This window comes from Mus musculus, chromosome 7 (genome assembly GCF_000001635.26).
Source record: "Mus musculus strain C57BL/6J chromosome 7, GRCm38.p6 C57BL/6J".
NCBI lineage: Eukaryota > Metazoa > Chordata > Mammalia > Rodentia > Muridae > Mus > Mus musculus.
In genome coordinates, this window is record NC_000073.6 from 134,205,282 (window position 1) to 134,230,752 (window position 25,471).

Consider the following 25,471-nt stretch of genomic DNA (forward strand, 5'->3'; position numbering starts at 1 on the left):
GATTTGCAGCTGCAGTAGCGAAGTCAGATCCCAAGTTCTCCACGCTTAAGCGTCTCCATGTGCATAACGGATGCCACACTTCAGATGCCACACTTCCAGGGACTCTGGGCACATTTTGATGTGCTGCTTTCTTCAAAGGGCTTCTCCCAGCACTTGCTGAATGTGAGTGAAAGTGCCAGCCAGCAGCACCACAACTGCTGTGACCAGCCTAAGCCCTACTCTGCCTTCCTCCTGGGCAGAGGGATTCGCACATTCGGTGGCAGCTGCATTTCCTACCAGGCTGAAGACCCTGCACATCTTAAAGTTCCAGCCTTGGCTTCCCAGGAGGAAGGCAGTTGACTGTGGCTCCTGCCTCCCTGGGGCGGGGTAGTAGAGGATGAGCCGAGAATGAGGCCACACTCTCCAAACAGGACTGGCTCATTGAAATAGCACAAGCAAAGCTTTAATTCTTTCCTACCAGGTAACAGCAATCAACTTTTAGAAACATGGCTGTACTATAAGTACAAAATCTTCAGTTTAGCTTTCTGTCTTAAAAGGAGCTCTGAGGTTCAATCAGGTGTGTTGGACTAAGACTGAGTGGGTTTTCCCCCCAATAATTTATCAATTATTTATTCACTTTACATCCCAATAACACATCCCCAACCTCTCCTCCGGGCCCTGCCCTTACAGGACCCTCCTCAGAGAAGAGAGGGTGGGGCTAGATATCCTAGAGTGGAGTGGTACCCAAGGGAAGCGTCCCCTTCTCTAATTGGATTTTTTTTTTAAAGCCACTTAAAACAGAGGTGGCTGGAACTAACAAAGGAAGAACAGTTCAGACAAAAACCATCTCGACAGCAGGGCGCATGCTCAACTGACTGCCTTTCTGGGTGGGAAAGTAACACTTTTTGGTCTTGGGGTTGAAATCCTTCAAATTCTAGAATGTTTGAAACTGTTTTAGACCTGTAGAATTCTGAAGAGCAAAGTCCCAGAGCCTCAAATGAGCTGCACTCTTGATGTCCTGTGCTCTGCCAGGTGATTGGCATGAGAGCGGGGAGGCTGGGTGCTGTTTCGTCCACAAAAGCATGAAAGATTCTTACCTAAACAGTCGCTTCTAGCCACACCCACCCAAAACCTTGATGAACAATTTAAGCTCTATCTACTCCCCCATCCTACTCCTAACCCTCTTCCTCTCCAAGTTCTTTCCCGAAGGCCCATTGGGAGCTGAAGGCTTGGAAAAGCCATGACCCTGCCTTGGTCTACCTTGGCTCTTCCCCTTTAAGTGTCCCTTCTACCCAACCCATGATATTCACACAGTGGCATAGAAGGAAATACATCTTTATCCTTTTAGCTGTAAGTCAACAAGACCAGAAGAAAGGCTTGGTGGCACACATCTTTAATCCCAGCACTTAGGAGGCAGAGGCAGGCAAATCTCTGTGAGCTTGAGGCCAGCCTGATCTACATAGTGAGTTCCAGAACAGCCAGAGCTATGGAAAGTGCCTAGGGAGAATTGGCACTACCTTCCTGGGTTATAGAGAGATATCCCTAATTCTAAGCCCAAAAGCATAAACACTGGAACATGAGATCTAAGATATAGAAGGAAAGAGAAACACCCCTGCACCTTTGATGCCCCATCTTGTATTTTGGGAACAACACTGACAACCATTCATTAGACTTAGGATGGGATGGTAGCTCATAGAACCTAGAACTTAGGCCTTCTGAGGTGGGGGTGGGGTGGGAGGCTAAACTCAAACCATCGAGTGAGCAGTGGTAGCCGTGCCTCTCTGTACAATTTGAAAGGAATGTGTATTTCTTCATTCAGTGCTTACCATAGCCCAGGAAGGGGACTACCTTTCCATTCCTTAGTGGTGAAAAATAAAATATATCCAAAATAAAAGATTTCCTAGGTTCCTTCACAGAGCCACACAGATGTCCATATTCTGGCACTTGATTCAAGCCACCTGTCATTTTCATAACCATAAAGTGGGAGAATTATCAGCCCCCTTGACGCACTACATCTACCCAGGTGTGACCCAAGAGGAGACAGATGAAATACAGGTCCTTATTTTCTGTCCTTGATATCCTTGGGAGATAAAGGTACATTAAGGAGGTGTCATATATGTCTGAATACATAGTCTTAGCTTGTTTTTTGTTTTGTTTTGTTTTGTTTTGTTTTAAAAACAAAACAAAACTATTTCTCATCTCATCCTTCTTCCTGCCCTCTTAGCAAATTGCTGTCTTGTTTGATCCTCTGTAACCAGTGGCTTGGACCTGAGATGGGACGAGAAGAAAGTCAAATGAAAAGCTTCTCCTGGTAGCAAGCAGAGTGGAGAAGCAGGCAAAAAGACAGTGAGATTCATGAGGACAAACTGGCAGAGGGAAATAAGAGAGGAACAGAACTTCCCATGAATTAATGGCGCTCAAGGAACACGAGTTCCCCCATGAAGAGGTGGCATAAAGCTTGGGGGATCAAGTTAACGAGTCATCAAAATTTTGGTGTCATTTAGGTGATTGCTCTCCATCCCCTAGGTAGTAAATGAGTGGAGAATTACATTGATGTGACATCACAGAATCCATTCCAAAAGTTGCAGAGATATCCAGATGAGCATCTGCGCCATCGTCATGCTCCGCCGTATAACCCTCCCCTTATCAAAATCAATAAGCATGGGGGAAAAAATCTAGTGTGTGCTCCCAGAAGGTGCAGGCAAGAGGAATTCTGTTGACACCTCTGCTGGCGGAGAGGCAGCTTCCGGAGGAGTTCATGTCTGACTGGTTCCCCAGCTGTTCTCCGTTTGCCCCTGCCAGGAGAGGATGGGAACAGCTGATGTCCTCGCCCACAGCTTAGCTTGGCCCCATCATTTGCACATCCACCCCTGCAGCTGCCAAGGCAAAGAATGACCTGCCAACGGGAGAGCAGCTGCCTGATTTCCTGATGAATATTCTCAGGACTGGAAGCTGAGACCCGGTCCCCCTGGAGCGGGTTCAGTTTCTTTCAGCACATCCCTAGGATTCGCATGCTCTACATGCTCCGAGGTGAGAGCCTGCGTCTGGTTTTCACACCATGGTAACCCCCAGCTCCTAGCCCAACTCTTGGATCACAGTGTGCAGGAAGGAAACGTGTTGATTCATATGCGGCCTGCTGGCTCGGAAAACATGGTGACCCCGAAGAGGACTTGCCACTGAAACACATGCAAATGTTAAACGTGACACCCACATTGAAGGACCCATATAACTGAACTTGAGAGAAAAGGAAGAGAATTAGAGGGAATTAAAGGAATTCTAAGCAAAGACATTCGGACACTTCAATACCTTGGAAGCCAGGAGGTCTGGTGGATACTGGCCCAACTCCAGTCATGACAGAAGTATGACTTGAACACAGAGGAGATTGACAGCTAAGACACTTGACTAAAACCAGGGCCTGGATTAGGGGTTTAGTGTTGGGCACAGTGCTTGCCTAGCATATGAAGCCCTGGCTTCCATCCCTGACACCACAATCTCCCCATTAAAAACAAAAATCTAAACAGATCCTTGAAGGGCTGTCCTTCCCAAGTTTTTATAACTTGGGGGTTATAAAAACAACTAAGTTTCTCAGGGAACCTGCAATCTCTCAAGTCACTTATTTTCACCCCCATATCTGTTGAGTTTTAGATAGCAGGCTCAAAAAAATACCAGCACTGCTGACAATGTCCTGACTGCCAGTCTGGGCTCGGCTCAGGCTGCAGGCTGACCAGGTAAAGAGAAGGATTGCCACCTAAAGCCAGCATTACCCCTATTTACCCTGTTCAGCCAACTACCTCCTCCAGTGAGCATTGAACTTCTGATTGACACAAGCAAGCCTGTAACAGACCTAAGTCTCCACACTAGTTCTCAGGCTGTTCTTACCCATACCACAAGCTGTTCTAGCTCGCATGCCTCTCTTAAAATAGGCAAATCTTTCCTACCTTTTTCCTGTCCTTTCTGATCCTGGAGAGACAGCAGTGGCAGTTTGATCCCCAATAAACCTTTTTATTTTTTATTTTATTTTTTTTTTACCTACAGAGTGGTTTAGTTCTGTGGCTTCACTGTGCCCTCACTTACACTAGGGACTCAGAACTTCATGTCTTTGCCACTTGGGCGTACAGAACAAGCTTACAATAAACATGTGGTATAAAAGTTCCAAGTTGGGGAATAGTGTGCAAGAATGGCTTCAGACAAGTGAACACCCAGGAACCTGTTAGTCTTAAACAATCTCTGCTCTACAGGAAAGTTCCTGAATTTACAGCATGGCTCATAGTGTACAGGAGAAGAGGGCTGAGAAAGGGAAAGCAGAAACCTCTGAAAGAGATGAGCTGTGATAATAAAGAAAAATAAGATTTTACTCTAAGCTCTTGAGGTTCTGGGAATTGGCCAGTGAAACAATCTGGAGGGAATGACAATATCGTATACCTAAAGACGGGAAGAGCTTGAAGGCAACCTCAATGAAATGAACGAGTTATCACTTCAAAATGTATCTAGCGAGTTTGAAGAACAAAATGAAGCTTTCACAAATGAACATTTAAAAAACATCGGGAAACATAAAGTGAGTCAATAAGTAGTCCAGACAGTCAACTAGGCACAGCTAAAAGGAGAATTGGGAAGATCAAATCTAGTCTTAGACATGTTACCTGTAATAAAAAGAAGGTAAAGAAAGATCAAGGTATAAGCAGAAGCTATGAACAGGGTCACTGACTAACAAGGTCCAATGGCAAAAAAGAGTTTCAAATCAGGTAATAAAGGGAAGGATGAAGGTTAATCATCTTTATCATGGTCTGGATTCAAGAAACTCAGGCAATCCAGGCCTGCTGGTATAGGTCTTAATCCCATTTACCTGGGCAGTTAAGGAAGGGGGAATCACAGGTTCAATATCTGTCTGAGCTATGGAGTGAGTTCAAGGTCAGGTTAATCAACTTAATAAGAGTCTACCTTATTCAGCCAAAGACAGCTTGGGATGTAAAGTGGCAGTACCTTTGTGAGTATGTCTGAGGCCCTAGGTTCAATCCTGAGTACCACAAGAAGACAAAGGAGAAGGAAGAAACATACGTGAATGAAAAAAAAGAAAGAGAAGAGGAAAAAGGGGGGTTAGAAAGACCATGGGTGTGGTAGTGACATAAAGCCAGGTATAAATGATAAATAGAAATTATTCCTTTTCAGCCATACACTAACACAAATTCATATTGACAAGATTATAGAAACATGTGCACACACATGTAAAAATACAGACCAACAATGAAAAACTGACATATCTAGATAAAAAGACAGATCCAACAAATAACTGTTACTCTAAAGAGACCAATGCCACGTCAGGGAAGGCTGGGATACACCAGGGGATCTCTACTTGCCTGAGGGAAACAACTGTCCATCTAGAATTCAACACAGAGGTAAGCCTGTGAGAGAGTTACAATGGGCATCTTTGGGGACAGCAAACACAGTTTGTTCATCAGAGACTCTCAGTGGAAGACAGCTTTAAGAAGGAGTGAGCTGAATGCAGCAGCAGAGAAGATTTGGTTATATTGGATGAGCCAATCTAAGTGTTGGATGACAACACCAGACCAGAGTCTCTTATGGCCCCACTGCATTGTTTTAAAGTTAAAGACAGAAAGACAGACAGACAGACAGACAGACAGACAGACAACGCTACATGCATACAGATGTCCTTGTAGGCCAGAAGAAAGCATCAGATTCTCTAGAATTGGAGTAATAGGTGACTTTCAGCTTCCTGGCGTGGGATCCGGGAATTGATCCTGGGTCTTCTTTCTGTATGAAGAGCTCATAAGGACTGTTGCATCTCTAAAGTTCTCCCACGTCCAGCAGTTTGAAGAATACATTAGTTACTCTGCCTGTTGCTGTGACAAAAAACACTTAGGAAATGCAACTTAGGGGACAGGTGGCCATTTTGGCTCACAGTTTGCAGTGTCAGAGAAGCCATGGGGATAGGAACAGCCCACGGTTGTGAGAGAGGGAAGCCAATGTCTCTCACATCTCAGGGAGCAGAGATGGGCGAGTCGTGGCGGGCGCTCAGCTGTCTTCCTGCTTTTCTCCCTTTTATTTAACCATGGTCCCCAGGTTGTGGGATGGTACCGTCCACTTCAGCGATCCTTTCCTCCTCAGTTAACCCTGTCTGGATACACCTCACATCACATGGGTGATTCTCCAAGAACCAACCTGTGGGCCACAGCCCCTTCAGGGGTTAAATGATCCTTTCACAGAGATTATATGTCAGATATCCTTCATATCAGATATTGACACTATGAGTCATAAGAGTAGCAAAATTGCAGTTATGAAGTAGCAATGAACATAATTTTATGGTTGGAGGTGATCACAACATGAGAAATGATATTAAAGTGTCACATTATTAGGAAGGTTGAGAACCACTGTCCTGGAAGATTCTAAATCCTGTGTTAACAGTGATGATCAATTATAAAAAGTAGCATATGTTTTAAAAGAGCAGAACTGAATTACCAAGCAATAGTGATAACGAAAACTCGGAAGTGCAGTGGGAAGCATCCACCCACGCATAGCCTGTGCCACTGTCTGAGAGCAAGCGAAGGTCCTCTCCAGACTCTGTTAGTGAAGTGCAAATGTGGCAAACCCAACAGCAATAGTGAAACTGTGCATCTAAACTCACAGACCTAAAAGGTGTAAGGAGCCCTTTAGCCATACAGTGGGAGACGAAGGAAAGAAAGCAGGCATCTAAGAGGACAAAAGCTAAGTTTATTTTCATTAAAATTAAAGAGAAAGAGAAAGAGGCAGACAGACAGACAGACAGACATGTGTGCTGTGTGCTCCTATTTACCCTGCAATGAAGGCTCTGACCCGTCTGAGGAGAAAGGAGGATTAACACAAAGAATTGTGATAATTCTCAGAGGACTTCTATAGAATACACATTCTACTAATGTCAATAAACATTAAGCAAGATCACCCACCGAGTTAAAAACCAATACCCTAAATAAGTTAAAGATCAGAACAACAAAAATGGTCTATTCATAATAAAACAAGAGTACCCAGAGCTGGTACCTGTAGAAACTGGGTCGTAGACACAGGGGGTTACTAGGGTCTACTTCTTTGTTTTTGTTTTGTCTTCCATATTAAAGATCTAGGGGCTAGAGAGATGGCTCAGGAATAAGAGTGGTTGCTGATCTTCCAGAAGTTCCCGGCACCAGGTTCCATGCTCCATGCATCCAACAGTCTCTTCTACCTTCCGTGGGTACCCTGCACTCATGTGGCAAGACACATTCATCGACACATAAATAAAAATCTAAAAATAAATCTCCAAACCAAACCAAACAAGAGTTAAAGATCTAAATATTAACAACTAAAAGTGCCCAGAGCATTTAGACAGAACCCCTTCAAAGCTATGCAAGGACTCTCGGAAGAAAGTCATTTAAAGCATCCTGAATATCAGCAAAGAGAACGAGTACGTAGAAATGCCAATGTTTGTGATCAGAGCCTTGAGGTCACAAGAATGCTCATTCTCTGCCAAATTAACTGAGATCTCAGGATGGGAAGTTATGTAAGCCCTACAGCAAGGTTCTAGTAGCCACACAAAACACCAGAACAATCGAGATATTTTGAAAGGAAAGACAAAAGAAAGTGGAAGAGACTTCATCTTCTAAGAACTTAGTATGGGCTGGATACTTTACACTCCCTCATAGCATCCTCTGAACATACGCATGAGTAGACACACCACCTCATAGAGAAGATGACCAAGGAAGAGAGAGATTATACAGTCTGATAGCAGAGGAGGCAGAAAACATGCAGAAGCTAGCAGATGGGGAGGGGGGCTGTGAGCAGTGGTCTTCTGGACCTGACACGGCTGTGCACCCATGAGCGCACAAGCAGCTCTAGTGACTGTGTAAGACCAAGCCAGCCAGAGATCCAGAGCAGATGTGGCAGATGATCCCCGGGCCCTAGTCCTGACTGACGAGCTATTGACAGTTGGTAGGTCCAAAGGTATTGAGGGTCACCCTTTCTTGAGGATATGGCCCCTGGTAGGATTCGCATGCTCCAGGGGATGGTCCTATACCTAGACATGACTGGACAGCATTAACTGGACTTAGTGGGCTATCAAGAAAAACAAAAGATATCACATTGGTAGAGAGATGTGTTAGAGGGAAGTTGGAGGAGAAAATTGGGGAGTATGATGGTATTTATGGCATACATTTATAAAATTCTCAAGAATATCTATTTTGTTTTCAAATTTTGCCTGAGGTTTGGGGCTCCAGCCATCTCAGTCCTCCCATCCTGGAGAGGTCTCCTGTGAGGTAGGGTTTGCAGGGGAGGCCAGCTAGCTGACTTTAGCACAGACCTCTGTACTTCTGAAACTCTCCCACTTCGTCCAGGAACATCATCAAAGCAACAATATATAGTGCCAACCTGAGAACTTAAGACTTCCCTGGAAACCATGGAACAGCCCCCAGATCTCCCAGTGTTGACCAGAATAGAAAGCAGATTCAGTAACTGCTTCCATGATGATGGGTTTCTTAGATGTATACAAATATAGATGCTGATCTCATATGATAAATACATCTCAGTTATAAGTCAACAGCGAAGGTTAACATTTAGAAGAAATTATCTTTTAAAAACCTCTTTGGATTTCAAAAAAAAAGGAAACATTCATAAACCAAACTTTAAAAAAAAAAAAAATCTGCTAAAAGGGCCAGTGAGATGGCTCAGTAGGGAAAGTTCCTGCAAGCCCGACAACCTGAGTTTAATCTCTGATCCCACAGTGGAAGGAGAGTTAACACCTGAAAGTTGCTCTTTGACCTCCATATGTGAGCTACAGTACACAAGAGCCATCCAGCCACCCATCACTGTGTGCACGCATGTCCGCTCTTGCACACATAAAGTAATTGTAAAAATCATGCTTAAAGATAGATAAATGAGAGGCTGGAGAAATGGCTCAAAGGTTAAAAGCATGGGCCACTCTTCCAGAGAACAAGTTAGATTGCCAGCACATACAACTACCTGTAGCTCTAGATTCAGGGCATCTGATTTTCTCTTCTGGTCTCTAGGCATGTACATGGTGCAAAGACATACATGCAGACAAGACACCTATACACATAAAATAAAAATAAATAAAATTTTAATGTAGTGGAGAACAGTTGAGGAAGATACCTGACACCAACCTCTGGCCACCACATGCACACATGTGTGCACAATCACACACACACACCCCACAGATACATGAGTGGTTTGCCAAGTTCCCACGGCAAACAGATTACTGCCACTATTGGCCTCAATCAATCATAAAAAAGAAACTTCTTGCAATGGATAGTGTATAATGTAAACTCATAACCAGTGCTGAAGCTCTTGAGAACAAGCATCTGTTGCTGTGGCAACCATGGCTCCAGGCTTAGCAGAGATGGACATCTATAGCATTCCCTCTAAGGCTTTGGGAGCACTGTGGAGAAGGTATCAGAAAAAAAGTGTTAAGATTCGGGTAGGTTGACCAAGGCAGGCCCTACATCCAAGAGTAGTTAGATAATAACACAAATGGGACTTTTTGAGGAGAGGAGGAGGTGGAGGAGGGAGAGGAGGAAGAGGTAGAGGAGGAGGAGGAGGAGGAAGAGGAGGAGGAGGAGGAGGAGGAGGAGGAGGAGGAGGAGGAGGAGGAGGAGGAAAACTCAAAGTCGGGTAGGTAGGGGTGGATCTGAGATTAATTGGGAGAGGGAGATAAATATGATCAAAATATATTATATGAAATTCTTGAAGAATTAATAAAAGTACCATTTAAAGGGAGAGAGGAAGCGGAGGATGCCCAAGTGCTGGAGAAGGGGCAGACTGTTGCAGAGTAACATACTTCCAGCTGAAATATTCCCTCTGCAAGCGTCAGGGGCTCTCGGGATGCAACAAGTAAACAAAGGGGCAGGAGCCTGAGAGAGCAGAAGCTTAGAAGATTCTCAGAAGTCCTTCCTCAGCTTTGTGGCAGGAGCAGACAGCTGGACGAGGAGCCTGTGGCCAGCAGAAGTGAGCCCCAGAAAAGAAACTTAGCTTTGGGGAGAGACTGGAGACCTCTGAGCTTCAGGTCAGAGGCTGCAGCTCTCCTGAGCTGTCTATCACTGGTGGCACAGGTGGGCTTTGGTGATGCTGCGCTGTTTTGAGTCATCCTTGCTCTGGTAAGTAACCCCTATACTCCTGCTGGTGACCTCAGGAAAAACTCCTTAGTCACCCTCACCTCCACCCCACCCCAAAAAAGGAAGGACAGAAGAAAAGAAAGCAAGCTGCAAAATAGCATCCACAACAAGAAATCCAGTTCTCCCACTCTGCAATAGAAACACATAAATTATTGGAACTGTGATTGTCTGGGGGGGTACAAGAATTGTGCATAAATTTCACTTTATTTTTGTTTGCACATTTTCAGGTCATTTCTTAAATTTCCTGTCACCTTACTTGCTATATAATATGAATGAAGAAAAATAAATAATGTGAAAGAATGAAAAGAGATAAATAACGATGACCTACTGAGAGAAAACTCGCAAACAAAACAGGTCCGAGGCCGAGGGTATCTTGTGGTGGTGAAAACGTCAGTCAAAAGATGAAGATATTCCACATCCAGCTTGTTAAGATGTGAAAGTTACAAAATAGCAAATATGCCTAATTCTGTGTAATCAAAACTCTCCAAGTAGGAAGTTTTTCCCTTTGTGGAGCCAATTTGAAAAGCAATTTAACAAAGTATATTAAAGTGGAAAATGAACGTACTGTACAACTCAGCAATTCACTCATAATAGGTCCCCTAGAGCTCATGCTTACACAGAAAGAGACAAGACGAGGATCCACCACTGGGATGGAAAAGGCCAGAGGACGCAGGTATTTGTCAACAGAGGAGAGCACAGTTTAAAGCTTAGTCGTTCAATTAAAAAGAAAGAACCAAGGCCTAAGGCCAGCATGAATAAATCTTAAAAACACATTAATCAAAAACAAAAACAGAAGCCAAATCCCTGAAGGTTGCAAATGTTGTAATCTGTAGTAAGGTACCATGAAGCCTAACATTTAAATCCAAAATAACATCAGAGACTAATTCGAGAAATGTATACTTCAGACCCATCAACTACAGAAAGGAAGAAGGCTAGATGGGTGGAAAATAGGTGTACGGTTACACACATATCTGTAATACTTTAGATCTTCAAAGCGTAGACATTTTGAATCCTGTATAATAAAATCTAGAGGGTACAGAATACAAACATGTGACTTTTTCTGGGTCCCTTTTCCAACCTTAACTTCTTCTTCAATAATCCTTTTCTTACTATACCAAATTATACTGATATTGGCTGGGAAAAAAAGGCTATAGTGGTTTAAAAGTTTACTTGGTGCTATGGTTTGAATGTGAAACATCCCAGTACCACAAGGCTCCCATGTTGGAACACTTAGGCTCGGGTAGTCTGGGAAGGTGCTGAGCCTTCGATTGGATCCTAACTGGCAGACAGCACTGGAGGGATGGATCTCAAGGCTCACAAGACAACCTAGCTCTTTGTTGTCTGAATTCACTAAGATCTGATTTTCTATACCTCAAGTTCCTGCCTCCATGCCTTCCTGCATGATGTTCCCTTGGGGCCATGAGCTGAATAAGTCCCTCTTCCTTCAAGTTGTTTCTGCCAGGTATTCTGTCATAGTGTCAACTAGAGTCACTAGCGTACTTGGTAGATCTCATTTCAGGGATATACCTGCTCCATTAACCAGAGAACAGCAGCTCTTTAAAACACAGGCTGGCTGGAGAGATGGCTCAGTAGTTAAAAGAAGAAGGTCCAAGTTCTATTGCCAGCACCCACATTGGGCAGCTCACATAAGGGGACCAGACACCCTCTTCTGGCCTCTGAGGGAACCTGTACTCATATGTATGTCCCCTGAATGTTCCTACATGAAGACACAGATTCAGGTACTAAGGTGCGTGTGTGTGTGTGTGTGTGTGTGTGTGTATGCATACGTGTGTATAGATAGATCAATAGATGATAGATAGATGGATGGATGGATGGATAGATATAGATATAGATATAGATATAGATATAGATATAGATATAGATATAGATATAGATATAGATATGAGACAGGTTCAAAACCCTAATGCAAACTCCAAGACTATTACCTGGATATTAAGGATTCAAACCAAGCCAAACAAGTAAAATCAGGTTCTCAGATCACATCCCAGGTCAAGTGAACACAGACTGTTCCTCTCTAAAACATACACACACACACACACACACACACACACACACACACTGCTGAAATCTTCTTCTGGCTTAAATGTCAAATGACATAGGAAAATTTTGGGTTCAAATGCAGAATGGTGCTTACCATACTCTGTGCAAGGAGGCATGGCCATGGATACCAGCATCCACTGGGGCGGGGGGGGGGGGGAGTATATAAAGGGCTTTGGAGGCCAAAGCATCAGCAGGAGCAGGCAGAAGGTCCAGGGACCCAAGGAGGCTGCCCAAACTTTAAAACGGTTGCCAGGAAGTTGAACTCTTAATGTATAGCCTTGGAATGACATAAAAGCTTAAAGGATTATATATATATATATATATATATATATATATATATATATATATATATATATATATCAAAATGAGGCTGAATTATTCAGCTTCTCCTCCTCATCTGTCAATTGAAGGCAAGGCATATTGAGCATTAGGTAAAGTCCAAGGAAACAGGATGAAAAATGACTTGCAGAAAGTAGGAAGGTTGAAACAGCAGTCTGTCCAAAAATCACAAGACTTGAGTACACATTTGAATTGGAAAGCAGTGTATCCAACCTGCATTATCAATTCTGTCTAAAATCAGATGGATCTCCAACTGCCATGAGCATTGTATTATGTACCAAAGACAGAGTACACAGACTACAGGATGCTTACCAGGCTGGGCTATGGCCTACTTTCCCTCATGAGATAGCCCTGGTATCCTCTGCTGTGGGAAGAAGCAGGAATAGGACAGGCTGCAGGATACTCTCCCCAGCACTGCATGAGATCTTGGTGTCTGGCTACAGTATACTCAGTGTTTCCTGGTATCTACATGCCAATACAAAAGCTCTGGGTTTGGTAAACTACTAGCCGCATATATGTAATGAAACAGCTTCATGGAACACAGAAAGAAGCTCCCTACAACTTTATTTAGATTGGGTCTACCTCACTTCTCAGGCCTGATATCCAGAGTTGTTTAATCCTGCTATATAGGATGCAGGCTGAGGGTTGTGGGGTTGCCCATGTGCCTCCAAACACATATTCAGAAATGCTTCTCAGAACTATCTTTGGGAATCAGAGACACAGCAGGAACAACAGAGCTTTAAAAGGCTCCTAGAATACACTCTGATACAAAAAAAAAATTTTTTTTTCAACTGTAATGAGCTCATTACAGCACCATTTAGGGCAGGAAGAAATCTACTTAGCTTCTTTAAATGATGGAGCTTCCGTCCTTGAAAATATTTTTGTGTGTGCAATTCCCACAGCTGCAACATTTGTCTAATTAGGTATACGTTTCACTTTGAGTTTTCATAGATTTTTGAAAACAAAGTTTTAAAACATTTTAAAATGACTTTAATGTTTGTTTCCACAAGGAAGGAAGAGAAGGAGCCAAATGACAGTGGGAGGAAGAAAATGTCAATTGTTGTGAGAAAGGCGTGGCTGGCTTCCAGTTGGCATGGCAGAGTCACAGGTGCTTCCCCATGCCTCCTCTTGAAAACAAAATAAAACACTGGTTTTTCTAACAACAACAACAACGATAACCATAAGAAACAGAGAATAACAATAGTAAGAAGAGACGGCCAAGCTGTGGGCACAACTCAGGGGTAAGGGTGTGCCATCCTGGCTCTTGTTCTTCACTGAGTTGAATGAAAAACATCCCCATAGTCTTGGGCATTGGGTCCCCCAGTTGGTGGAGCTGTTGTGTTGGCTAAGGAGGTGTGGCCTTGCTGGGGGATGTATGTAACTGGGGGTAGTATTTAAGAGTTTAAAGGCACCCATTGTTTCTCGTTTGCTGCCTCTGCTTCATGCTTGTAGTTCAAGATGTAAGCCCCCAGCTTCCTGGTCCTGCCACCATGCTAGTGCCTTTGCTCCATCATCATAGATTCTAATCTTCTGGAACTATAAGCCCCAATAAGCTATTTCTTCTATATGTTGCCTTGGTCATGGTGTTTTATCACAGCAATAGAAAAGGAATAACTAGACAGCCCCAGCACCACTCCAGAGAGAGAAGAGAGGGAGGGAGGGAGGGAGAGGGAGAGAGAGAGGGAGAGGGAGAGGGAGAGGGAGAGGGAGAGGGAGAGGGAGAGGGAGAGGGAGAGGGAGAGGGAGAGGGAGAGGGAGAGGGAGAGAGAGAGAAAAAGGGAGGGGGAAGGGGGAGACAGAGAGACAGAGAGCAGGCACGAAGGCACAGGAGTGCCAGCTCCCTGGAGAAGAGTGCCAGGTACCATGGTTTTGGAAAATGAGAATTTAAAATTCGAAGCTCCAAGTTTCTTGCAAAGCTGGCATGGTGGTTGCCTGCCTCCCCAATTCCAGGACACAGAATGCATGCAGGAGGCACTGCAGCACAGAATTGCTGTGCTCAAGAACGCCCCCAGTCCCACCCAGGCCAGATCATACAGAGGAAAGGTCAAAAAGTCCTGAACTGAAAACAGAAACAGTCAGTAGAAACAAGGACATGAGGGCATGATCTCCTCTTTACCCCTGTTCTGTTGAGCAGCCAGGGCTCTCAGACCCCAGAGCCGGGCTAAAATCTTCAGCAGGAGATAGGAGGATTCATTTTTGGAAAAGTAAAAAACAAAACAAACAAACAAAAAAAACAACAAAAAACAAAACAAAACAAAAAAACCGAAAAACCTGACGAACCCAATGGAAAACAATACATATGTTAGAACCAATGATATACGAAGATATTCCAATAAAATGTCACCTACTTCACCTATTGATAGACCCATCTGTGGATGCACATAGCTCAGTGTCCCAGTATTGAATGGCAACAGTGAACCAGAAATAGGATGTTTGAACAAAGTCAGAGATTCTACTAAAGGGGCCAATGAGTCTCAGATTTCACAGTGGCCCTGAGGTGAACAAAGAGTGCCTAGGAAGCACCAATGTATCCAGAGCTGACGGAAACCTTCTCTCCGTGACAAGTAGGCATGGCCCTTCTCTCCATGACAAGTAGACATGGCCCTTCTCTCCATGACAAGTAGGCATGGCCCTTCTCTCCATGACAAGTAGACATGGCCACTGCAATGGAAAGAAGGCAATTATGTAAGGGCAGGAGACATCTTTAAATGGAATAGAGGGGCTAGAAGCATAGGAAAATGCTCTCCCCCACCCCAAACAGATTAAAATGTAGAGATGGAAAATGACAGGGAAGAAGAAACAGCTGAAGAAACAGTGTGAGAAAGTAAAAATTTCACATGAAATTCCGATCTGACAGTTACACTGAGTTCCCAGTGTGATCACTGAGAAGACCACCACTAATAGGCATTTACATAAACTGTGACGGTTACCATTACAAAGAGAAGATAGTAACGTTCAGAAAGAAAATATACTTAAAAGATGAACAATGAACACACTGTTGATTTCTCAGGTTCCCTGGCTGTAACGGGCATGGAGACAATGAGGGAATTCCTTATTGAAAACAAAGGGCACATGACTTCTACCAAACTAGCAATCAAAGATGGGATGGGGAACACATGTAAGGAGAGAGACTAGAATGCTGGCCATACATGCATATATAGGTATATGCACACCGTATATGCCCTATCATATCCATACACTCAGAAGTGTGTGTGTGTGTGAGAGAGAGAGTGAATATGTAAGTGTGAAAGAGAGAGGAGCGAGGAGGAGAGAGGGAGAGGAAGCAAACAGAAAGGAAGGAGGAATGGAGGGACAAAAAGGGAGAAGGAGGACGGGAAGGACAGAAGGAGGTGGAAGGAGGAAGGGAGGGGCAAAGGGCCAGGGAAGGAGACCATCACCTCTACGAGAAAGAACTGTGCTCAGTTTCCTTAGGTTACTTAGTCTCATTTCTTTAAAACAATGTTTCCACAGGGAAGGAATAGAAGCCAAATAGAGCCAAATGACAATGGAAGGGATAAAATGTTTATATTATGTCAAGTGTGGCAATGATTTTATACATGTAAATACACTCTGTGTGTGTGTGTGTGTGTGTGTGTGTATGAAGGATACAGTAAGTAGACACAAGCTTTCCTGTTGAGCTCTAGCCTTTGTTTTTAAGATGCCTGTGTGGACAGCTACATATCTTCCCACCCAGAGTCCTGTACCGCTAACCAGGTCCTAGGTCATAAGCTGCCAATGAGATCTGTTAGCCTGCTAAAAGGCTTATAAAAATATTATTTTCTTGAAATAAAAAAGAGGGAATTGTAGATGCTTCAGCCTTTGCCTTTTCTGCTCTTTCTGCCTAGAATGCAGGTATGAGAATAAGGGTTGCAGCAGCCAGCATGAGACAACAAGGCCACAAGGAAAGAGTGGACATTAGCGTCTAAGAATGGCCGATGCTGAGTATGTACCGTGTTCTGACTGGGATGTACAGAGGATGTGCAGTGTTCCAGACTATATCACTGGCCTGCAACGCCTGTGAAATCATTCCTACATAGTTCACTTCATAGTGGCTTTCCATGTCGAAAAAACAAAAACAAAACAAAGACAATGACAAGAAAAACCCTGCCACACTTGTGTCTCCTGTTAATTGCAACTAAAAGCAGACTTCATACATTCACAAGTTATCCATCTTGGGCTGGAGAGATAGCTCAGGGGTTAAGAGTACTCACTCACTGCTCTTTCAGTAGATTCAGGTTCAGTATCCAGCACCTAAAGGACTACTCACAACCATCTGGAGAATCTAGTTTCAGAAGAGCTTGTTCCCTCTTCTGGCCTACACAGGCATTCAGGCTTGTAGGATAGACACACACGCAAGCAAAATACCCATGCATATAAGATACTTTTCAAAATGTGTATCACCCAGATAGAGACCTCAGAAGTTTCTGTAATGTGTACATTGCAAAAACACAAAAACAAAAGAAGGAAGAAAAAGGTATTTGCTTAAAAAAGAATTAAGGATGTGAGAAAACTTTCCAGGCCCTTGATTAAAGACAGCCTTGAAGCAATCGGTGAATCATATTCCTATAGAAGAACCAGTTTGAGGGGTCAGAGAGATAGCTCAATCTAGAAATTGCTCACTGTGGAACCATGAGGACCTGAGTTCAATTCCCAGGACTCATGCAAAAAGTCAGGTTTGGTGGTACACACTCGCAATCCCATGGCTACAAGGCAGGAGAGATTGGTAGGTAAGATCCCTAGGGCTTACCAGCCAGCCAGTCACACCTACTTGATACATTCCAACCAGTGATAGACATTGCTCATAAAAGGAGGATGGTAGCTAAGAAATGACACTGGAGGTTGATTGTCACCTGTCCTCTACATGCATCCCCACACCCATAAACTCTCACACACATACATGAACACAAAAGTAACCGGAGAGTTCTGAGAAAGGCAACTCCCAGGGTCTGACTGAGGATGGACTGTAACAACACTGGCTACAGTGTTAGAAAGAACACCCATGGGAAGATGAGAGGAACATCAAGTGTACAGCTCAAGAGCTCCCGGGACACAAGTGAACTTCTGCAGAGGGATGTGTGGATGGCAGCCTGGATGGGAATATGCACTAAAGCAGAAGGAGCTAGGGAGATGGGAATACACGGGAGCCTCAGGGATGAAGTGTCAGCATGAGGCATCCGGAGGAAGCATCAGACATCATCCCTGCAGCAGGGAAGACTGCTGTGAGTGCGGTAGTTGGGATCCGGGACTCTGTTTTGGATGTGTTTGTGCTTAGCTGCGCTGGAGCTCGGGGTAATGAACGAGGCTACGGTCAAACTCAGGATATGCTCAGCCCTCGACAAGTAATGATTCCTTTCGTCTGCCAACATGAATAAATGCTTCATGTGTTTGCATTTTCAAACATCCTCAACGACAGGACTTGGGGAACGGACTGAGAGTTGATTCTGAGACTCTTAAGTGTAAACACACCATGAACTTGGAATATTAAACCACAGTCCTTAAACCATTGCAAGTGTGTTGGCCCTACTGCTGGGCTGAAGATGTCTGCCCCATCCTGAGGCAAGGCTCTGTCTGCCGAGGCTGCAGCCTCCCTCCCGATGAAATAACTCCCCACTATTAGCTTTATTTAATAAACATTTGCCTCTAAAAAATATCAGCTGTGCTTGGACTTCTGTTTGTGTGTGTGGAGCACATGCCAAGTTCAAGGCCAATTCAGACATACTTTGAAACTGAGTTTACATGTTTCTAAGTACATTTGCTGTTCAACCTTCAAAGGAAACCGTTTGTACCAAACCCTCTCAAAAACACCTTTGACTGCGGTTTTCACCTGCAGGTCCCAGAGTTTTCTAAATAGTCGTCAGCGTTGTTGCCCTTTTCGCTGATGGTTGATATGTACAATTGTTTAATTTAATCACCAATTCGCCAAGTTGGTCTTTATTGCTGTGTAGGTATTTATGGGAGCTAGAATTTGGTTACATTATGGTAGACAGGCTGGGGGTCGAGGATAACAGTGACAGTTGAGAAATGAAATGTTTCGTGTTGGAAACAGTTGATGATGGGGGGCTAGCTAAATGCCTGATACCTAGAATCACAGAAATAAGAGTTGGAGGCCAAGGTGAATCATTCATTGGTGAACAGCGCCCCTAGCGGCAAAAGGGGCCGGCAGCAAGGGTGACTAGGGAAGCTCCCGAATTTTAAAAAGGCACCTGCTGTGAGTTCTCATTATACAAACAGGATCCACAGGTGCCCGGGCTTTAAGAAGATTCAACTCAGGAAAATACAAGTCTATAAAAACTCCTTTAATGTATGCACTTTTGTTTAACTCTGGAGTGGGTACTCGCGCTACACGAGGTCTTGGTGTAAGCCCTTACTTACCAAGGATGAGCAAGAAAGGGGAATGAGTTCTGTTAAAGTTTGATCCTTACTGACAATTAGCGAGTGAAGCCAGAAATCGCTAAGGGCCACGAAGTCAATTGAAACAAAAAAAAGTAAAGAGCGCTGCAGGTACACCTGTGATGGGAGGCCGCGGGGGGCGTCCTCTGCATCCCCCAGCTGTGTCAGAGCGGGGGTGGAAAGGAAACCTCGTGGGGAGTTGACTCCGAAGCTGGGTGAAGGAACTCACTACCCCACTGGATCAGGAAAACGACCCCACGCACACCCTCCCAGGAGACACGTGTAACTGTCAAGACACTGTGAGCCTTAGGAGCAAATGTCACTCCAAGACATTTCATTCAGACATTAGCTGCCTCAAGGCCCCCAAGCAAAGCGTCTTCTTCTCCCGTGCCACCCCAACCCAACCCCCGGAGTGAGCACCTGGCGGGGGACCAGTGTCAAGGCTCTGGGAGCGCGAGCCAGGGGGGTCCTCAGATGCGCCCTGGGTGCGTTTGCTCTCCCTGTGGCTGTGGCACTCGCGGAGACCCTGACTTGTAGCGAGGTGGCGGGGAGAGGACGCGCAGGCAGCCGCCTGTGCGGGTGACTTACCTCGGGCTGCACGGGGCGCCAGCAGGGCCCCAGCCAGGGCCAGCAGGAGGGCGCGGGCGGGGGGCGCGCGCCGCGCCGGGCGCTCTGCCATTGTCGCCGGCCTGGCGTGCAGCTGCTTCGGGGGCCCCGCGGCCAGCGCTGCAGCATCCCACGCGGGCGCCGAGCTGGGGGAAGTCCTACTGCCCTGAGTCTGCCGCGACCCCCTCGCGCAGCGCCCGGGTCGCTGAGCAGCGAGTCTAGCCTTTCATTTTTTCAAAAAAAAACTTTCTCCCCTCCCCGTGTGTGTGCGTGCGCGCGCGCGCTACTCTGGCACGAGCCGCCCTTGACCGTTGCAATAAATGAGCAGCCTGTCCGAGTTGGCGCCGGGGACCAGCGATCTGAGGGCGGGCCTGTGCAATGGATCCGCGGCCAGCAGTCGCCGTTCTCATTACCACGGAACAAATTAGCGTCTCCCCCGCACCCCGCCTTCCTGCGGCGTCCCGCGGGTCCTAGAGACCGCTCCGGGGTCCCCGACAGCCTGGGTCCTATCCACTCCCGGGGGTGGCTGGATGCAGGATACCCTCAGACCCCTTGTGCGAGCCGCCGCGTAGACCAGCTGTGTGGCGCAAAGGCGCGAGAACGCACACTTCCCAGCCTCAGGATGATGTGGCCGCGGGGCCCGGGGCGCCGGCAGCCAAGAGCACACGCGGCGCCGGGGTCCAGCTTTCCAGACTGAGGCTGGAAAGGATGACTGGGCTGCTAGCTGCTGGCTAGCTGGGAACCGGCGGGACGCGAGGAACAGGTCTGGTATATGGTGCACAGCCAGGCAGCCTGTGGCTGGACGTTCCAAACCGCCAAACCAGTACCTCACACCTCAGAAATAAGATTGAATTTACAGTAGCAGGCACTCGGGCACAGCGTTTTCGCTGTGGTGCTCTGGTTTTGATGCTGATAGATTGGCCAAAGTTTCCTTTCAGTTATCTAGACCCAGGAAAAGGTCCAGATACGTTCCAAACTTCACTGATCTTAAGGGGCACCTGGCTTGGCTGGTTAGAGATGCAAATTGCAGCCGGACTTGGTGATGCATGCCCTTCATCCTAACATTTGGTGGGCTGAGACAAGAGGGTTACTGCAAGTTTGAGGCCAACAAGGGGCTACACCCTGTCTGGTTCAACCTGAGCTACCAAGTGAGATTCTGCCTCAACAAAAAACCAAGATAGTGGGCAAAGCCTGACGGGGAGAGAAAATGCCAATTGCCAGGCAGCCTCCTACATCTTCAGAGTGAGCTGTTCTTCGGGAACACAGCTAGGCTAGCCCCAGTAAAGGGATGGAAGGCCTCACCTCAGGGTTATAGTTGTACCCTTCCCCGCCTTCTCATTGGCCTGACATATTCCTAATCGGACTCTTTGTGTTCCTGAGAACCAAGTGAGAAGCAGCAGGCGACAGACAGACAGACAGACAGACAGACAGACAGACAGACATCTGGAGAATAATGGCCACTGTGGTCCCTAACATGGGAACTTCTTAGAACTTGTAAGGGCTCAAGGGGATGCCACACCCATCCTGGCCAGTGAACCAGAACCCATCTTGGGCCTGGCAGTTTTCAAAGCCTTAGTTGATTACACTGCAGCTGGGGGTCGGGCCAACCACAGAGATTCTGTTCTGGTCCTACAGCTTCCCCTGTTCTGGGTCAGATCTACAGTATGAGGAGAGTCGGGTTGGGGAAGGCTGTGTTCCTGACCACCTCGCTGGAAAGTAGCCTTACTCTCCAGCTGCCTCTCACCAGCAGTGGTCTGCAGTAGTCTCTCACTTCAAAAATGACATAGGACCTTAAAAGTGAGAGGCCTCATATTCAAGTCAGAGCAGGCATCCTTTGAAATCAGCCCAGTCATCCATAGCCACCCTTGTGTGTCCTGGTATTTACGCAATCAGAATTAGCAATGTTACATTAGGGACTTGGGAAATGAAGCTGTAAAGAAATGTCTCTCACCTTCAAAGGCTCTTTGTTATTGTTATTGTTGTTATTGTTGTTTTTCTGTTCTGGTCAGGGCCTCTCTATATAGCCCCACAGCTGTTCTAGAACTCACTATGTAGACTACACTGGCCTCGAACTCACCGGAATGTGCCTACTTCTGCTTTCCAAATGCTAAGGCTAACTGTGTGTGCCACCACCCACAACTGGCAGGCTTTTCAGTCTTAGAGAACAATCCAGACATATGGATTTCATGTGATCTGTGATAAAGGGTCACCAACATCACTTCACTTTAATGTGCAGACAAAACAAACAAACAAACAAACAAACAAACAAAACAGCACACAGAGGAGCCAAGTGGCTTTCTTACACCCACACAGTGAAGAGTCCAGCCTCAGACCTGCCTTAGGAGCAGTGTGTCTTTGACCCTGAAATGCAACCTTCCCTCTTAGAGTCTGCTAAGTCTCTTAGGAAGAACTGAACACTGAGGCCTTGGTGAAGGGTCTTCCCACCCACCTGCTCCCTCCCCCAGGGTGCTCAGCAAAGATGATGGGGATTTTGCATCCTGGCTCTGCTGAGAGAGGTCCAGAGGGATAGGCTTAGAGAGTTCTGAGCTTAGTTAATTCCAAGACTGCTGAGATGTATGAGGGATGCAAAGCAAAAGACTTGGGAAAGATTTCCTTTGAGGCCGCCAGGACAGAATAGCTTTAGGATGGACACAGCTGTTAGCCCTAACCACGGATACAGAAATGGTTTATTCGCGTGTGCTGGGGAACTTTGTACACTCTCTTAATATTTCTTTTCCATTTCTTTTCCATGTTTATTACTCAGCTGTTGCTCTTTACTGTAAAAAAAAATAATAATAAACTTATTTTCTTTAAGCGTAGAAATTGCAAAGCTGTCTTCAAAAAGGCCAAATGTGCCCCAAGACTATCTTTGGTGTCTGACTGAATGAAACCCAACAGCCATTGCAGAAGAAGAAAGACAATTCTAGCCATGAGCCCTGTCGTCTTCCCAGCTTTCCGATTCACTGTGGCTGTGAAGCTCAGGCCTGGCTGCCACTCCATCCATAAAAACTTCACGTACATCAGCCGCAGCCAGCTAGGCAGAAAGCAAAGCTGGCGTCCGGCAGATGGTCTGCCTTTGGATGGGAATTCTGCCTCCTCGTTCACAGGAAATGGAAGCCGGCATGGCTGGCATTCAATACTGGATTGTTAGGTAATGGTGTGAGGTCAGAGGCCAGGATCTGCTCATTAAAATTTCAGATAGATGGCTGCTTGTCCCTTCCTTTCTGGAAGAATTGACCTTTGCAGCACTGTTTCCTGTGTGCTATTTTTGACTAACAGCCTGGGCATTCACAATGAACAGGGGGCACTTATGTCTTACCCAAGCTTGCGTTTAGCTCTATTCCCATTGAGTACGAGCAGAGGAAACACGGAGGCAAATTTTCCTCGGGTGAGATTTTACAGGCAGCCTCTCCAGTGTGGGCAGCTTGACCTATTGATGGAACTTGAGACAGCTCACAAAACAGCTTTTCTCTCTCCCTGCACAGTTCCCAGGGCTTGCTGCAAAAGTAAACAAACACAATGGCCCCACGATGGAGATTCTTGGAAATCTTGTTAATTCCATCTCTTAGACTGAAATTCCTGCTCCCTCGCAGCCGGTAGTAAATGCCATCCATTTTCCTGTTTCTTGCTTTAAGAGTTTCTCCTTCCTAGAACCCAGGGCTTCACCTCCATAGAATCCTGCCCCCCCCCCCCAACTCTCACCACCACCACCACCCCAGTCTCCTCCAATCTTCCAGAGTCAACTACCATACAGATTCAATACTTAAGGAAAATGAGGGTGGAGGGGCACTCATGGATGCTGAGTCAAAGTAGACAGAAGGAAAGGGTACCCTATCTGTATGTGTGTGTGACCTTCCTATTGGACTGCCCCAGGTAGAGTCTTCAGCTGGAGGGAATGTCATTTGCTGAGAAAGCCTTGAAACTCCCATGGCAGGGGCTGGCCCGGGGAGTAAGTAGAAAACAAATAGGATTTCTACACAAAGAGGTAAACTCACAAGAAGGATCAGAGGGTTCAGTGATACTCAGTTCCTTATTTCATGGTGAGCGGAAGAGCCCTTTGGCTGTGACAGCCTGCTCTGCTGAAGTGTGTGAGTCCTGGGTCCTTTTTAATTCAAGTCACTCAGCCTGAGGGAGTCCTGTCCCATCTTTGTGAGGGTGCTCAAGCATCATCCTGGAAAAGGACTGAGGTCAGGAGCGAGGATCGGAGGGTGGGTGGTATGAAGGAGGCATCCCAAAAGTGGCTGTTCCAGTCTCTGTCAAGCTTTCAAGCGACAGTAGCTCCAGATGGTATTTAACCCCAACCTTAGGAAAGACCCAAAGTCTAGCCTCAGCTAAGCTATCTCCAAATTCCTGACACACATAAAGCCCCTGAGATAATCAGTTTTGTTTTGCATCATTTTTTTTTCTTTTTCAGGAAGAAGGGGTATTATACCACAATAACAAGCACACATTTACGGAAGCAAATACCCATGTCTGTATTGGTTTCTAGCTCCCAGGACTTCTGTGTCTCCTCCAAGAGCAGCTGCCTTGTTCTTGAACATTGAATACAGGTCCCTATGTTCCTCAAGTTCCACAGGCTCCTGAAGGCCAGAAGAGCTGGAGCCTATTTGGGCTAAGGAAAACTTGAAAGTATTTTGGGAATAAGTTGGGGGTCTCTAGACGATTTCCTTGCAGGGGAAGAAGTGGGCTCGCCTTTACAGTAACTGCATGGAAGGCCAAGCTTCATACATGAAATTCCTTCCCTACCTGATCTATCTGGTGGCAAGTTAGAAGGATTGCTTCTCATTTTCTGCCCTTGAAACTAGAAAATAACCGGACACAGGCCTCTATCCCCTGACTGGATTCAGTTCCTACTCCACCCTTCCTATTTTAAGCAGATCACCCCCAATTTCTTTAGCATGCCTCTTGAGTCCTGTTCTTAAGCTCAATCAGGTTTGTTGCTGTCCTCTGGGCCTGTTCCAGAGTCCTGATTTCTCTCAACCAAGAAGGCCAAATATGGCCCCAGAGATCCTAGAAGTGTCTGTGGAAGGGCAATGGAGACCTGGGACTTTTGCATTATGTGCTGGGGTCTCTGAAGTGGAGACCACTAACTCCTCTGTAGAGTTTGTAGAGTTGTAGCCTAGTTCCACTTGGAAGTTGAAAGCAACTGGGGACACTGTTTCTCTGGATAGCTCTCAGACTGTCCCCTGCCTGGCTTTGCTTGAGGCACACACACACACACACACACACACACACACACACACACGGCCGGGGCTTCACAAAAGGTATTTTAGCTTCCTTCCTGAATCCCAGGTCTGAGCTTCTGGTTTCTCTCCATTCTGTACCCTGCTGAACATGCTTATCTGGGGCTGCTTCCTTCCTTCCTTCCATTAACCCCTACATGAACTCAGGCAGACAAGACACCCAGACACTCAGTGTGTTTTGCCCATAATACTAGCATTCAGGAGACTGAGATAAAGGAGATTTTTAAAAGTTTGAAACAAGTTCTGGGCTACAGTGCCTCAAACAGACAGTATCTTGCCTCAGACAGACAGATAGACACACAGAGAGACAGACACATAGAGAGACAGACAGACAGACAGACAGACAGACAAGACAAGACAAGACATTCAGAGGTTCTATTGGCTAGCTGTTCTTCCTCTAACATTCCAGTCTGGGATCTTGAAATGAATAAACATCTCCACCAAGTGCAGATGTAGCAGGACCCTTTGCCATGGCCCTGCCATTTACAATGCCAATGAAGAGCTGGCAAAGTTTCAGGGTCCTTGCTGCCTTCAGAATTAGCTCAGATCTCTCTCATAGAGCACATACATTCTCTGAGATTAGCAAACAGCCTGGCTGGCTTCTTCCCACCCTACCACAGCCTTTAATTCCACGAGCTCACTCACATCTTTAAAACATCTACCATGCTATGGTTTCCCATATGCCCTTCCAAGGCTACCCTCCCA

General features: G+C 45.8%; 1 protein-coding gene across 1 annotated transcript in view; it reads right to left on the reverse strand.

Annotated features, from left to right (window-relative positions):
• Nucleotides 1-19,816, reverse strand: part of Adam12 (a disintegrin and metallopeptidase domain 12 (meltrin alpha)) — a 341,899-nt gene extending 322,083 nt beyond the window's left edge. Inside the window, exon 1 of the mRNA NM_007400.2 lies at nt 19,506-19,816. Within this exon, the coding sequence (NP_031426.2) occupies nt 19,506-19,596 (91 nt within the window). The 5' untranslated portion in view covers nt 19,597-19,816. The remainder of the gene's footprint in view (nt 1-19,505) is intronic.
• Between the last annotated feature and the right edge of the window lie 5,655 nt (nt 19,817-25,471).